General features: G+C 40.2%; 1 protein-coding gene across 1 annotated transcript in view; it reads left to right on the top strand.

Moving 5' to 3' along the window:
• Positions 1–557: 557 nt before the first annotated feature.
• Positions 558–16,961, top strand: part of LOC106699835 (protein shisa-9-like) — a 99,270-nt gene continuing 82,866 nt past the window's right edge. Inside the window, exons 1-2 of the mRNA XM_014471419.2 lie at positions 558–4,035; positions 5,593–6,229. Of these exons, the coding sequence (XP_014326905.1) occupies positions 5,664–6,229 (566 nt within the window). The 5' untranslated portion in view covers positions 558–4,035; positions 5,593–5,663. The remainder of the gene's footprint in view (positions 4,036–5,592; positions 6,230–16,961) is intronic.

Raw genomic sequence — 16,961 nt, 5'->3', positions numbered from 1 at the left:
CACCGATGTTCTTATATGTCAAACTGACAGTCGCATGCGGGAGAGATGTAAAATTAAAGGGAGAAAAGGGGAGAAAATGGAGACGCAGTGCAACAAACGGACTGCAATGTGGGATGAGCGAAAAGTAAATGGAGACGAACGAGATACTGTGAGGAAAAAAAATGGTTCATGGATTGAATCTATAATCAAACACTGAACAGCAGGGGCAGAACAGCGAGCTAACAAGACGATACGCAATGCTGAGTTTGTGTTTTTTCCCCCCCACAAAATATAAATGTTTCACACATCAGAGTTCAAAAGAATATGTAATTAATAGGGTTTTTTTTTTTTCAAAAAATGTGTTTGTGTACTTCTAAAAATACTCAATTCTGTGTTCTCTGGAATGAAAGGAAAACACTTTACTAATATTTTTTGATAAACTAAGAATCTGATGAATTTTTGTGGGGTTTTTTTTTTTACTATTTTTTTTATTGTGTTTGTTTATTATTATTATTATTATTATTATTATTATTATTATTATTATTATTATTATTATTATTATTATTATTTTACCCGTTTAGTTTAGCGCTGACAGGAAGCTCTAAAGCAGATGCTAACTTCAGCGTTACTAGCGCTTCTTACCAGTTGGTGGCGGTAATGCTCACCCAACGTTTTTTGCCAACCGTTAATAAATTTCAAGAAGAAGAAGAAGCGTTACTAGCGGCTAGCTTGTAGCATTGATCGACATACTGAGCAGCTTTTATTTTGCAGCAGCAAAACAAGGGAACTCCGGGACTTGTTCCTTTCTAAATCAAGTGTATGTATTAAATCTTTCTTGTTTTCTGATTTTCATTTTATTACTACAAGAATTGGCTCTGAAGACCAAAAACTAGCATCTTGAAGTTTTGTCCTCAAGATTCAGTGTCAATTGTGGAATTTTAAGGTTAGGGCTTGACCAATAAAAAGGTTTGATTTTGAACAAGAGAGGACAAAATTTAACCAATAGGGGCAGATGATACACTGTATTGGTAGCGGCTAACCGTTAGCCTGTCAAAGTCTTCTCAAAGTGCTTACTCTTGTATCTTGTCTCGGTTCTGGGTCACCCTGTAGCTATTTCATGCCCACAGAGAGAACTTTCTTGGCTTTTCTTACTTTCCAACATATTTAACATGTTTACTAGATTTCTGTTTCTCTTAGTTGTCCCTTTTGGTTATACATTGAGATAAAAAAAATCTACTAGTAAAAATGGAACAAACAAAGGTAGTTTATAAGAATATGTGTGCCCTTGTTGTCTCCAGAAACAATCAGATGGACCCAGGGCCACCGCCGTCATAGACAGAAGAGCTAGTATTTAACTTTTTGAAGATATTGTAAAGAGTCAACTAACTATGAACTGTCTGAAAATTGGGTGTGATTTGATTCGTAGCCAGTAACATTTTCTGTGGGAGACATTTTATGTTATTTTGTACTCCACAAAGTCTGACACAAACGGATCAAATCGGAAAAGTTACTTCACTGTAAATGGACAGATATAGCAGTCAGTTTGCTGCTACGTCTTTTTCCCCCCACTTGGTTTCCCCAAATGCTGCCAGATAAAACTGAAAGCGGTGGAGGCTTCGTCAATGTAGTCATTTCCTCTTCTACTTCAAACAGAATGTCAGGCTTAAACTACATGGCAACTAGATAGGGTTTCATTTTTATTTAAATTCTTCCATTTTGATGGAAAAATGTCAATATTTAAAAATTTGGAGATCTCTTTCCACCCCTAATGTAACTAAGTAGCAAAAAAAAAAAAAATCTGAGAAAAGAAGGTGCCTGTGACATATAATGAGCGAGAGAGGAAGAGAGTGAAAAGGGAGAGTCAACAAGCCAAGGACGTGCCCATTTATGCACAAAAGGCACTTGCTTGAATGCGTGAATGTGTGTGAGTGCAAGAGAGAGACACCATGAGGGAGGGCAGGAGTGAGCCAGAGAGGGAGGAGAGACTCGGAAACAGGGAGGAGGGAGAGAAACGGAGCGATTGCGTGAGATACTGACAGCCAGTCCTGCCACGGAACGGCAGCAGCAGCAGCAGCGGCAGGAGAGCGAGCATCGCTAGCGGACGGGACACACACGCTCCGAGCGGACCGAGGATTTAAGGGGAAAACACGCCGACGAGGAAGCGACGACAAAAGGGAGAGGATGGAATAAAGCAAAACAAAAAAACAAACAAAAAAAATTGCTTCTGTGAGCGCCTCACACTTCTGTTTGGAGCATCCCACAAGCAGAGCACCAGTGAAAACACATACATATGATATATATATAAAATTCCTATACATATATATCAAATTATGCCTGTTTTCAAAGAAGCTGCAGCCGGACAACGACTGAATTGACATCAAAAAGCTTCAAAAAAATTGGGAGATAATATGCAGCGTTTTGCTTAAAAACTGTTGCATATTAAACCTTTGTTGTTATTTTTTTTTTTTTCCTGTTTTTTTTTTTCCAATAGGGGGGTGAAAATGGAGGCAAAAATAGAACAATTCTATAACTGGAAACTGAGTAGTCGATGTGAGATTGTCTCAAAAGCGCTTTTGCTGTGCCGTGTCCTGCATTTCCATTTGGGCTTCTTTTGAAAACGGGATATTATTGTTTCTTTCTCTGCCCTTGGTGCCACGCTGCCGTCGGCTGTCGCGTCTCCACTTGTCTCTGTCGTCCGCTCGGGCTGGGCTAGCTTTGTTCCAGGAAGGCTCCTGAGAGGGCTCTGCTGAAAGTGCAGAGGGCAGTCCGCGGGATCCATGACCCCACGGTGATATTTCCTCCAGCAGCGGCACAAAACAAACCAAAACAAAACAAGTCTTCCCAGGTCTTAAGAGGAAAGGGTGAGAGACGGAAAGAGGTGGAAACGTCAAAGGAATGATGTGATGGAGGGAAGATTAGGATAAGAGCATGTAATGAAAATAAAAAGTGAAAGGGGAGGGAAAACAAAACCACTGAAGAAGAAGAGGAAGCCATGATCCACCGCGAAATGGACGAATAATTTTAACCCGTTAATCTTTTCTTCCGTTCATGGAGCAGATCCAAGACGACAAAATAATAGCTTCAGTACAAGAACCCTTCTTACTCTCTTCCCCCTCTCACATCACCTGTGCACTTGCAGGGCAGAGCTGAGTCGGCTGAAAGCCAAGAGTGGAGTCCTGGGTCTGTCAGAGGCCCCTGGTTCTGAGGAGAGGAGGGATTTCAGGGGAGCAGCAGCAGCTCTGCGTGCGGCCGGCGCCAAAAGCCATTGGACTCCTGTGTGTGTGCCACTTAAAAAGCTCCAGACTGATACTGTCAGTGTCCTGTCATCAGGGAGTTGAGCTCTTTTTGTGGATGCGTGCGTGTGGAAGCATGGATGTGCACGAGTGAGAGATAACAAGCCTCAGGTGCACTTCTGGACGGCGATCACCACAGGAATCGAGCCTGGACTGATCCGCCAAAGATACTTCACAGCTGCTGATACCTGTTGGGCTCTGTGGCTGAAAATAGAAAAGCAGCAGATCAGTTAATAAAGACGTCAGCGGCCGAGAGAGCGGAGGGGGGAGGGGGTGGGGGAGTAACATCTACCAAAGTGGACTACATTGGTGCCAAAAACATGGCCACCGCGAAAATAAAAAAGCTCCTTTTCAACTGTGACATTGAGAGAAGCAGGATGATGGATGCAAGTTAAGACCTGTGACGGAGATATTAAATTTTTTTTTCTTCCTTTCTGGACGCCTGAACCGATTTGACTTCAGTGCTGAGGTGACATCCACTCAGGGATATGAGTCTATGTTTGGAGTGAAAGCCCTTCCATGTGGAAACCTTCACTAGCTGCAAGTTTGAATTTGCTGTGCCCACCAGCACCGTTAGGAACCTACAGTTCTCACGTTTCACGGATTATTCATCCACTCTGTAGGAGTTCATTGCTGAAAATGCCGGGGGAAAGTTCATTCGTATGTAATCCATCCTCCTAAATTGGATCCTTCTCCCCGAGGGTTTGGATTTGTCTACAACCGCCTCTGCTGTCTGCCGGAGACTTCGATGGCTTTGTAAAAGGTAATTTCTGTGGTGTTTTTCTTTTTTATTAACTTTGGTAAATAAACATGCTGACAAGCTCAATGAAATGTTCCGGATTCACTGTTGGCCAGTCAATGTAAATCAGTGTCTACGGGGGTATTGATAAGTGCCAAAACATAAATAAAACACAACTTTAAGTTCTGTGAACAAACTAAATTCAGTTCAGTTCGTCTTTATAGCTCCAATGTTTGGTGATATCAAATTCATTGAGAAATGACATAACTTCAACTTTAGTTCGTCTCAATCCGTTCCGACTAACTCAAACGCAATACACTTGATTTTAGATCTGCATCCATTTGAAATCTGTGGCTGATTTCTGATGCCGTTTCACCTGCAAACACCCATCTGATTCCGATTCTGATTTCCGAAACACTAGGAGTGATTTTGTTCAGCCTTTAGTGGACGAGCGTTAATTATTTACTTCAAGAGCAGAGGCGACGTCACACTGTGTGCAAAAGAACAAAGTCGCTATTTTAAAACACAGGATAGAGTTCATATTTTAGGCAGTTTTTTTTTCACCTTACACTTGCAATTGAGGCAGTTAAACACAGAAATCACAAATGGGAACAACTGTTTCTGAGTTTATTTCTAAAACTATTTTGACTCGTATTTAACTTTATAACAGCCAGATGTTCAAAAGGATGAAACATAGCACGTTTGCTGTAATACACTTGTTCAATGTGATGAAAGTGCTGTGGAAAACAAAGAATTTTCACATCTGGAAGACATGACAACCACATTTGCAAAAGTACAAAATGGCGAAATGACCCCCCCTCCCTCCCCCCAAAAAACCCTTCCTGTTTAATAGCATAAACTGCTAACTGCTATCCTAAACATAAGTAGTCGTCATGGGTTCTTTAAAAATACAAATGGAGACAAATGTTTGTGCTGTAAAGATTACACCAAATTACATACATAGCACCTTCAATAGTTATGTAACTATAGGTAACTATGTAACTGTAGGTATTTAATATGAAACTTTGAGCAAAGAGCCATAGTTAGGCATAACTCAGACTGCTAGCTCGTAGCAAAGTACTTCCAGTGTAATTATTGTATGCTTAGAATATGCACTAATTGGTATTAATAATAATAATATCATAATAATAATTATAATAATATCAGACCTCAATTGATTTTAAACAATTTCTCAACAACCGTTTACAAGAGGTTACATGTTATGTGGAAGATGGTTGAATTTTCTTTCCTCAACACCGACTTCCACACCAGAGTGTTGAGCTTAGCACAACCTAGTAGGGTTTAGATTTGGCGCACCCACAGGTTGGTTGGAAGAAGATCAAATGCATTGGGTTATTTTTATCCAGTCACTATCCCATCATTTGTTTTAGTTAATAAATGTCATATAAAGTGGTGTAAAGAACTTTAAGACTGACTTAAATCAATGTAATCATTTGCTCGTTCATGTAATACTCTGTTCTGATTATGTACAATGCAAATCTCATTAATTGTCAACATACTGATCTGTCTTCTGTTTAAAAAGAGATATTTAATTGTCTTTTGTTGTTTGTTCAACTGCAGGAGCTTTTTGGTCTTCTATTATCGGTCCCTGTCCGAACTGAGACGCTGCAAGACTCTGGAGTAAGTCCATCATGACCGCTCCAATGTGTTTGCTCATGTTGAACTTTTCACTAGCCATGTTACTGGGCCTGACCACCCTGAGTGGACTGAGCTCATGCCCGTCAGGACAAGTTTCAGCGCAGGTCTCTTCCAACAACCAGAGCACAGATTCGTCTGTGTTACCAGAGGCGGCACTGGCAACACCAACGCCGGACCCGGAGCTACAGACGGATTCAACCAGTGGGAACCGCTGCTGGGGGTACTATGACGTCATGGGCCAGTGGGACCCGCCATTTAACTGCAACGCAGGCATCTACCTGTTCTGTTGCGGTTCCTGCTTCTACCGCTTCTGCTGCCAGTTCAGAGTCCACAGTCTGGACCAGACCTCCTGTTCCAACTACGACACACCCGTGTGGGCAAACACCGGGAAACCGGGGCTGCCAGTCACGGAGGTCCACCAGGAACCGGATCGAGATCGGACCCACATGATCGTTTACATTATCTGTGGGGTGGTGGCCATCATGGTGCTGGTGGGGATTTTCACAAAACTCGGACTGGAGAAGAGTCAGGGAGGTCAAACGGACATGACAAACTCAAGGTAAGACCGGAAAACGAAGGGTGGATGATTGAATTTAGGAATAATATTCGGCAGAAATATGTTCAACAGCAAGTTATTGCTGTCCTAGCCTGCAAAGGCAATTGATGAGAGTCCTCTGGTTCAGTTTCTTTAGAACATCATTGGCAAAAATACCAGGAACGTTTCCTTAGCTGATGTATTACCAGTCTCTATATTTTGTCTCTTCATTGGAGTGAATATTTGGCTAACAAAATGACTGGAATAAAAAAATGCAATGAGTCGAATAAAAGTGAAAAGAAAAGTTTTTAAAACACCAGACAACCTACTGGATTTAAATCTTGGGGTGTTTTCACACCCGAGAGTCCAGTAGACTTGGTCCGATTTGGGACCAAAATTGCAACATTTGTTACATTTTCAGCTGCTGTGGTTCGCATTCACACTGAATGTGTCAAACGATCCAAACTAACTTAAAAACCCATTCCGCCCGTTTCAGAGTTCACTTCAGCCGGACCAAGACAGAGGTTTTTAGCCGGATAAGAGTTGCTTTTTTAGTCCGTTTTGGAATTCAAATTTGCATTCACACTACCCAAATCAATCGGACTTTCTTGACAAACGAATTAAGAGTCTGATTAAAGCGGACTAAACAAGGCTGGTTTAGGAATTCATTCCTAATCACATATGAATCCAAAATCCAAACATCACCAATGACAAGATTCAATTCATACCGGATGAGTGAGCTATTTCAAAGCAGTGGTGCTATTGAGGGAATAATGAGAAATGGCTCAGAAGCCAATGTTATTTCATGCTCTGCATTTCTTTTATTAGGTGTCAAAATGCCAAAAGGCTCTACCAAAATTAAAAATGTGACACAAGTACTGATTGTCAGAACTTTATTATGATACCATCAAACACAAAGTTTGAAGACTGAGACTGGTAAATTTCTGCCAGACGATTGGTATACCAACCGGATACAATCGCAGAAGCAGACAGAGAGACATTCAATTCAGTTTGGCAAAACGATGATTTCAGCACAGAAGTGAACTAATGGTGAGGGGAGGAGCTTCGGGAATTTGCTGCACAAGGCTTGCTGCGATACGTCTGTTCTGGTGGTGCAGTTTCACATTGACGGCTGATTGATTGCTCTGACACAACTATGACTGTGGCAACGTGTGGGCTCCAGAGAGCAATGAGCAAAGTGAGGGTAGTTTTTAGGAAGGGTGGAATATTGAGCTGATCTGACTGGAAAGCAGCCAGTGGCTAGTACAGAGAGCAGGGCAGAGCGTGTTTGTTTGTGTGAGAGTGAGACAAAAGCCCGAAAGAGGAAAACAGAAAACGGAAAAAGGAGAGTGAAAGTAAGGCACTCTAGGTGTTACTGGGTGTTACCTGTGAGCTGACCAAGCCAGCTAGACGGAGATAGACGTTTTTCCAGTCAAAACTACTCTGAGTCACCATCAACATTATGAAAACTGACCTCTCTTGGCCTTATTTTAATGCCTCATTTATTTATTTACATTTTTGTGAAACTACCCCATAGGGGATGATGAAAGAGAGTGCGAATATGTTCCTACCCGGGACATTTTTCACATTGCAACTACAATGTGACATACTGTATAAGGTATTTGGATTTTATGTGACAGATCAACTCAAAGTTGTACATAAGTAAAATAAAGAAAAAGTATACATCCACGCGAGTTTTGCTGCAACCATGTCTGCCAATCCTTTGGGTTATGGCTGCACCAGCATTGCACATCTAGAGACTGAAACTTCAGTAAATTCTTTGAAAAATGTCTCAAGTTCATGCGGGCTGGACAGAGAGCATGTGAACATCAATCTTCAAGTCTCTCTGCTGAATAGTTGGATTTAGTTCTGAACTTTAACTGGACCTCCCTAGCAAAGGAATATGCCATCCATCCATCCATTTTCTGGTCACCCTTTGTCCCTAATGGGGTCGGGAGGGTTGCTGGTGCCTATCTCCAGCTACGTTCCGGGCGGGAGGCGGGGTGCACCCTGGACAGGTCGCCAGTCTGTCACAGGGCAACACAAAGACATACAGGACAAACAACCATTCACACACACACACACACACACACACACACACACACACACACACACACACACACACACACACACACACACACACACACACACACACACACACACACTCATCTCTAGGGAGAATTTAGATAGACCAATTAACCTAACAGTCATGTTTTTTTTTGGACTGTGGGAGGAAGCCGGAGTAAAGGAATATGCTTCTATCTAATCCTTTTTGTTGCTGTTGTAGCTCTGGCTGTATGTTGAGTGTTGTTGTCCTGCTGGAAGATAAACCTCCAACCGACCAACTCTCATTTGCATTCTGCACATTTGCAGCTTCCAACTGGTTTTCTTCCTGCACTGTCATGCTATTAGTGCAACTCATATCCCCATCTTTGTCATTCTTGCTCTTCAGAGAGGGAGTGTCCAACAAATATTTGTTGACAGATTCTCCTACCTCTTGGCTTCTTCTTTGAATAACTTGGTTTGACTTTTGCAATGGATTTTATTTAGAGGTATTCCAGCAGAGGGACTAAAAAGAGGTACTTTATTTTGTAAAAATAAGTCCTATATCTGGATTTCACTGTGGTGTATGTCTTATAAACACAAACCAGAATTAGCATATATTTTAAACAAGAACTAAAACAAAAATATGTACACACTTTGGGTCTCTTTCTTACACACAATATGCCTTTTGGTCATTATTGTGTAAATACAGGTTTGAAATGACATAGGCTAAACTGTAGTGAATACGCTCCTATTTTTATTTTAATATTTTTACTCTAAAATGGGACAAGGGTCGCTGAGGGAGTAATAGGCACAAAACGGGAGAGATGAGAAAAATAAACACATTATTAGAAAGAGTAAGGCAGAGAGAACAGAGGGCTGAAAGGAAGTGACACATGAGACAAGCTCATTTTACAACCCAGTAGACAACCACAACTGTTTATTTTATATCTGCCAAAATGTGTGTTGGCGTGCGTGAGGGTGTGTGGGGGGGTGTTTGCGTGCGGGGGTGTGTGTGTGTGTGTGTGTGAGACATAGAGGAGATGGAGACAATGACACGAGTGCTAACCACTTTAACGATGTGGAGGCTCTGTTGGAGCGTAAAGAAGTGACAGAAGGACAAAAGGAGAAAGTCATCCAAGATAGTTGAAGGTTTTGGTAAACATGGGCTCGGCTTGTGTCATTCAGTCAATTTTCCGCTGAGAGGAATCATGGGTGGCATTTTACTCTTTCCCTAACAAAGTCTACCTTTGCGTGCCTTGAAAATAGTGAAAATTTTGTCTTAAATTCAAGAGACTGCCTCCAAACAGGTGGTTAGTAATCCACTGGTCTTTGTAGCCCTCAGGGTGGCAATGCAACAGGTGTGCTACAAACAGGGTAATTATTATTTATTCACTTCCTGGCAATTTTTTTCTGAATGTAATTCAAGTTCAGTGAAGTGTGTCAATGTTTCCTTTCACACAGGGCAAGTTTTCCCCAGACAAAAACAGCGTGCAATTTGACAAATGTGGCAAAACGAGCTAGCAGGACTGAGTTCCAGAGGACACAAATAAAGACATCTGGACTCTAGTGTCTTGCAGGCAGTTGCCAAATCAGACAGTTTATTGTGTAAGAATCATTAGACCAACAGACATGGATCATGCCATGTCACTTCTTTAGCTCTACCAACTCTCCATAAATGTGTCAGGGACTTATTTGTCAGCAAATAAGTGGATTATCAATACCAGATGCACGTATTTACTGATTAGGAAGTCGAACTTTGGGACAATGGTACTTGACTGTCGATTGGCTGGGATTCGCAAAGTAGCCAATCAAGGAGTGCCAGTTATTTTCCTTGACCGTAGAATACCTCTAAACGTTTTGACTTCTGTCAGGATCATAATATGGGTGAGTTTAGGCTGAAATGTGTGTTCCTGTATGCACATCTAACCCCAACGCATAAAAAGGTGGTAGCACCAATGAATGTTTTGGGTGGGCAGTCACCTAAGCATGCACATTATGTACACTTAACACTAAAATGAAGCATTTGTTTACTGCTTTACTTTTTTCTCTCTCTCAAGCTCTAGGCACGTGATAGAATAATAACTCTTTCAGCAACAAAAATATAATGCATCTTCTCACTGAATTATAGTTTTGCGCATATTTATTTATGTACGGGAACATTTCAGAGGCTCTAAGAGAGAAAAAAATCTTCTGGTGACGAATAGCTTGCAAATCATCCATTTTCTAACACCCTTGTCCCTTAGAGGGGTCAGGAGGGTTGCTGGTGTCTATCTCCAGCTAACGTTCCGGGTGAGAGGCGGGGGTCACCCTGGACAGGTCGCCAGTCTGTCGCAGGGCAACACAGAGACAGACCGGACAAACAACCATACACACATGGTTGAATTTGGAGAGACCAATTTACCTGACAGTCATGTTTCTGGACTGTGGGAGGAAGCCGGAGAACCTGGAGAGAACCCACCATACACAGGGAGAACATGCAAACTCCGTGCAGAAAGACCCTGGGCCAGGAATCGAACCCAGGACTTTCTTGCTGCAAGGCAACAGTGCTACCAACTGGGCTACTGTGCAGCCCACAACTTGCAAATCATAATAGTCGTAATATAAAATCACAAATGGACATTTGAGGGGGGTCAGAATTTCTTTTCTGACCGAGTTAAGACCCTTTTGTGGCGCTGCACTGGGGCGACTACGACATATGGAGTGATCATGCACCACCAGGCCCACTACAGGCACACAGTTACTTCAGGGTGGAATTACAAAAAACAGATTGTGCTGTTGATAAAATTATGCCGAACAGATGTGTAGCCACTCTTTGGGAATTTTTGGCGACAGGATTGTGAAACAAGCCCTTTAACAGAATCTTGGCTTTAGGGGAAGAAACAACACAAGGCTGAGGGACGGGGCGCAAGCTGCCCGTTGGTTCATGCCACAGCCAAAACAAATAACCTTGAGCCACAAGTCAGCAGCGCGACCATCAAACTCCACCGTTTCTAGCGAGAGAAAATGTTGTGGTTTATGCTGGGTTTTGATAGCTTGCACCCCTGTCAGCGTAAAACCAGCATTACAGATCTTCCTCATGTTATAAGTCAATTCCACCCTGAACACAACTAAGTCACAGTTTTTAAGCATAAAGTGTCTTAGAGACACATTTGTTCCACACATTCACGTTCAAAGTCAATACTGATAAGAACCGGATTAGAAGTCTGATCCATTTAGCGGTTTTTTTCTTCTTTTTTTAATTCATGTGTCATCACAGCTGTCCTTTTTTGCTGTGGAGAACTATAGACATTTTAATACCACCCCAGAGGGCTTTTAAATCCCTGGGTCAGGTTCCGGTCTCTCAGGTCTTCAAGCCACTGCCTCTCTGACAAACTTTCTACCGAAGTCGAAGCTGACATATAATTTGAGCTCACTTTTATGCTGAAGACTTTTGGCACCGTTATCTTCTTCTTGGATGACCAGTGTGTTATGCTTTAATTCTTGAGTTCTGCATCTCTGATATACTTTGGTATTGATTTGTTTCATTTTTTCCCTTTTACTCTGGTTTTGCTCTGCAAGCCACAAAACCCCTTTAAATTTAAACTAATTGAACTTTAAATGTGTTTGCACCTACAAAGCAAACAAATGTGAATAAATTAATTTCACCAAGATGTTTAATTATCCCATAAAGGACACAAAAAGTTATTGGATGTTGTTTTTCATGTTTTTCTTTCAAGGCAACCATCTTAGGTAGAGCAAGGATCTGTTTTTTATTTTTATATTGGCAGATCAGGTAACCACTTAAGCCCTAAATGAATGTAATAAATTGAAATGTGCTCTTACACACACCTACACACACACCTTCAGACAGCATCTTCAGCAGCGCTCATTCACTTTTACAAGCCAAATACCACTTATCATAAATAATTTCACTAAGGAGCGATGTGTTCAAGGGCACACGCGATTAAATGTCCCACCTGGGACCTAAACAACCGTTTCCGTCAGCCGTTTTATTTCTTTAGTGCACTGTGTTTCATCAGCAGTGCTTTCTACTTGCTTTATTGTTCAGATGCGGAGGTACTTTTCATCATCACCTGTGGCAGACGTTTGGAGCAGAGAGATAAACAAGCGCAGAGAGCTCAGCTTTCTCGTGATGCTCTTTGAACGGCGGCCTGGCGGAATTAGCGTTTTAGAGTGAGCTTTGTTTTATTATTACATATGTGTGGGTGGATGGAGGTTACACGTTACGCTGTGACACTTGACGATAATGTTGTCAACAACCTCACTATCACTTAGAACAGGAGTAAAAAAATAAAGATGCATTGTGATAAATAGATGTTATCTTTTTTGAAGGGTTTGAGAGTTTTTACTTTAAAATTTCTAATCAATGTTGTAAAAGTCCACTTGCATTTAAAAAAGTATTTTCATGCGTTTAATTCTTTCCAACTACACAACCTTGTTACTATCATACCATCCATACACTGTTGCATATCTGCCTAATGTTTCAATAGACAAAAGATGAGTTGATTTAAGTGAATAATGCTCTAGCATTGGGTTTTTATGCATAAACTTTACCACAAATATCTTAAGCTCCAGCTAAATCTGGAATTGCTCAGTTTTTTTTGTAACGTGCCTAAAAATTCTTTGAAATATTTCCTGCTTCTTGTCAATGTTTAAGACTACGAAAAGTTTAGGCAGCATTCTGGCATGATTCATGCTAATCTCATGCCATGCTACTCAGACACTTTGTCTACACCAGTGAAGTTGACCTTATCAGGGCAAGCCAGGAAACAGGGAAATTGTTTCCCCTTTTTATGACCACTTGAGGGCGCTCAAAGACTCTATATAGACCATTAAACTTTCATCCCTAGATTTTAGACATGAAGAAAAAAAACGTAAAAAGAGGCAACGTAAAGGCAAAATATGTCAGTTCTGTGCCGACTCAAAATTTTAGTCCATATTCTTTAGATGTGGCAAGTCTTCCTTTTTTACGACCACATTGTGTGCATAATATACAAAATGTGTTTTGTTAATATACCAACATGCATGAAAAACATTAGCTACCACACATAATCTGCTTTAGATAAAATATTACAATACCAGAAAGTCCTTAAAAAGAGTTAGAAGTTCTTCTGACTAAGCTGAAAATGTGTTCATTTTTTATTAGCTGGATAGCAAGCATCTGAAATAATTTTTAAAAAAATACTTGAATTAGCATAGCAATGACAAAGTGATAAAGTTTGAACAACTTAAAACTGCTGCCAATGTTAAATTTCTGTGAAGAACTGGAATATTCTCATGTAGGTTTTAAACCAAGGTTCAAAATCCTATTCCAGACATTTTTATTCATATGTTGAGTTGTGATTGTAACTCCAATCCAGGGAGAATGAATAGTGTTATAATTGAGTCATTCCTGTTATATTTGTCTTGTCAAATTATTAGTGTTGCATTTGCGATCATATTCAATCGACTCTATTATTTAAAAGGTGATTAATTTCAGTAAATGAATGCACAAAGTTAGACACGTCACAGAGATTAACAACTACACACAGCCTGATGTTTTCAAAACTTTATTTTTGTTAATTATGATGACTTCCAGCAAACGGCTAAGGAAAACATGACATTTAAGATGATATTACATCAGACCAACAAAAGAAATAATTTCATACTGAAAAATGGTGCAAGTACATGGTGCAACTTAGTACAAGTTGAACTGGTCAAACAGGCTTTTTTTTTTTTTTTTTTTGCCAGTATCCCAGTCAGAAGAGACGGCTTGAGCTCAGAACCTTTAAGGCATTCATTTGTAACCAGTTACTATTCATTAGCCTAGCTTAAAGACAACATAGATTTTTGTCTTTCATCTGGGTTGGGCAGAATTTAGAGACTGACCACTAAGAGTACTTTCTTAGAGTACATTCGTGTATCTACACACTCCCAGTGCTAATGCATTCACACACTGATCGGTAGAAAACATGGGGTGCCCAAAGCGGGCAGCTGGAGTCAAACTCTCAACCTTCTGATTGCAGGATGAATACGCCATCAAATGAGCTACGGCTGCCCCCTCTTTCCTTCTCCACATTCAGAACAACCATTTCAGATTGCCAATTATTTCCCTTTTCATTTCTTGGCAGGTCCTTTCTGTCCACTCCTAACAGTCTCATGAATTAAACATGGCAAAAATCAAGCTGAACAAATCCACAATAAACAGCCAGACTTATATATATATATATAAATAAATTACACAACTTTTCACAGAAATGCTGGAAGTATTGAGGACATTGAAAGAGTTGAACTGTGTGGAAAAGGGCAACAGGTTTTAAAAAAAATACATTGAATAAATTCATATAGCAAGTAACACAAATAAGGAAATCTGCTTTAGGGAGATAAGAATACAATGAACATTCAGGAGAGCAATGTCAATAATTTATATTGTATGCTTTACATTATTACTTAATCTAAATTTGAAAACTTGTCCATTCCTTGCATGACAAAAATCTTTGTTGCTTTGCAAAAAGAAACTTTCTTCTGAAACATATAAAATATAATGTGCTGTGTAAAATATGCCATTTTAACATGATTATTGCTCACTGTACTATTCTGTGTTATTTTACCACTGGAAGCACTGCACATATTTTCATCTGCATCCTCTTATAATTCAATTTACAACCCTTTCTCTCATCACCCTTTGCTAGCTAAAAAAATCTATAAAATCATTATTATCATCATCATCATCATCAAAAAAAGAAAAAATTGTGTTTTCAGCCTTCTTTTTCCAATATTTAAATTTTTCTTTTAAAAAAAAGGTCAAGAAAATGCTGTTTAAAACCCCTTAACCTGCAACGGAACGCCTGCATGCTGTTTTTCAATTCTATTTTCTGGAGGTGAAGGTTAAGGGGTTAACATGTGTAAAAAAGAAACAAAAAAAATCACTACACTTCCTGTTATGCTCTCAGATTATTGACATCACACAGTTGAATAAATTGCTATTACTGAGTAACAGTGGGTTTAATTCTGAGCTGCCGAGAGCAAGCTAGTCATTTTTGCCTTTAACTTGGAGACTCCGAAGGAGTTTCCTTTCTGGGAGGGAGGCATTCTGAAACAAAGAGAATACATTCCCATTTATTATGCTCAATGTACTCTGCTAACTTGTTTTTAGAGTGCGCTCACTTTATTGACCATGCCAGTTTCAGAGCCTCTTTACGGGTTGGTATATTTGGCCGTTTACGTGAACATAAACTCCGGGAACATGCCGTCCAAAACACGGGCTCCATTTTCACTCCACTGATCCTGCTAATGGTCTTGTTCCAGCGCAGACTGATGCTTGTTCCAAGTCTTTCTGACAGGAAATCAACTGCTTTCATAGCTGTTGGCTGGAGCGCACAATAGCAAGCATTCTGTCTGTCTGTCTGTCTGTCTGTTCTCATTCTACGTTTTCAATGTACATCATGTTTTATTCTTGATTTATTTCATTTTTTTTTGTAAATCTGCATCTGCTGCATCTCCCGTCTGAGAGAATGCTTCGTAGTAATCACCTCCCAGCTGTTATTTCCAAACGAGAACATTTCAACTTCGGCCCAGATCATATTTGCTCTCTTCAATTGGTGCAGATGCTAATAACCACTCCCGAGCCAATGCGTTTAAGCTCTGGCGTTGTCTCCGAAGAGAGACGAGACAAAGAGGAGCCAGATGAGCAGAGACGAGGGGAAACCAAGAGGAACGGGATGATGATGCAGCGGAGAGGAATTCATTTTAGTTTGGTTGTCTCTTTCATCTTCCACCCGTCGTCTTTTTCGTGTTCGGTTTGCTTTTCATATTCCCACGCCTGCGCTTGTTGCACTCCCTGTTGGCCTCCCGTTGTGTTGATCTCATTCCTTTTCCCCACCCGGATTTCTCCTTTGTTCTTCCACGCGACCCGATTTCTGATCTCGCTGTACTTTATGAATAAAAACCTTCTGAAAAACGAAACCTTAAATCAAAGGAAGTCCCGCTGACCCTATTATTTATTAGCCCAAAGCACTTAAGCACAATAAAACACTTAAACGTCGTGACAACCCACGAAGTCCGAGGCCGGTATTTAAATAATTCCTTTGCCTTTATTTGGACAGTACGGTGATTCATCTTTTTCTCCTAACAGTTCAGAGTCAGACAGAGGAGAAAACATGGTGCATTAAGGAAAAACAAGGATATTTTCTACATGTTTCCAGGAGAGCCCTATTGTCATTCTGTACTTTAAGCAAAACAGAATGTGCTTTTGCAACAAAAAATAAACTTTCTCTGCAAATACGATGAGAATTAGAATGATTAAATATTAATCTTTTTTTTTTTTTTGCAGCAATGGGAAAAAGAGGAGTTTGCTATCGTTGAAGTGACCTGGAGTGAAAAACTAAACCTGCTGAATGGCTTGCCTCAGTCTATTTTTTTTTTTTTATCGAATCAATTAATTGTATATTTGTATAATCAATTATATAATGCATAAGATAATTATATAATTTCTAAGGTTTTCGTATTGAAACAAGGAAGGAGCTTAATCAGAGATTGGACGAATCGTTCCACAATCCTTCAAAAAACTTTTGATCAGGAACTTGAGGTGAAAACAGGACTTAACTTTTTTCAGATGTTCCTAAAAGGCAGCTGGTTTTGCAGCAAGTAAACAATACACAAATAAGATGAGGAAATAAAACCAAGAGTGCAGTTATAGTATACAAAGCAATACAGAAAAACAAACAAAAAG

The sequence above is a fragment of the Xiphophorus maculatus genome, chromosome 16, assembly GCF_002775205.1.
Source record: "Xiphophorus maculatus strain JP 163 A chromosome 16, X_maculatus-5.0-male, whole genome shotgun sequence".
NCBI lineage: Eukaryota > Metazoa > Chordata > Actinopteri > Cyprinodontiformes > Poeciliidae > Xiphophorus > Xiphophorus maculatus.
Note: the sequence above shows the minus strand (reverse complement) of the source record. Positions and strands in the feature narration are given on the sequence as shown.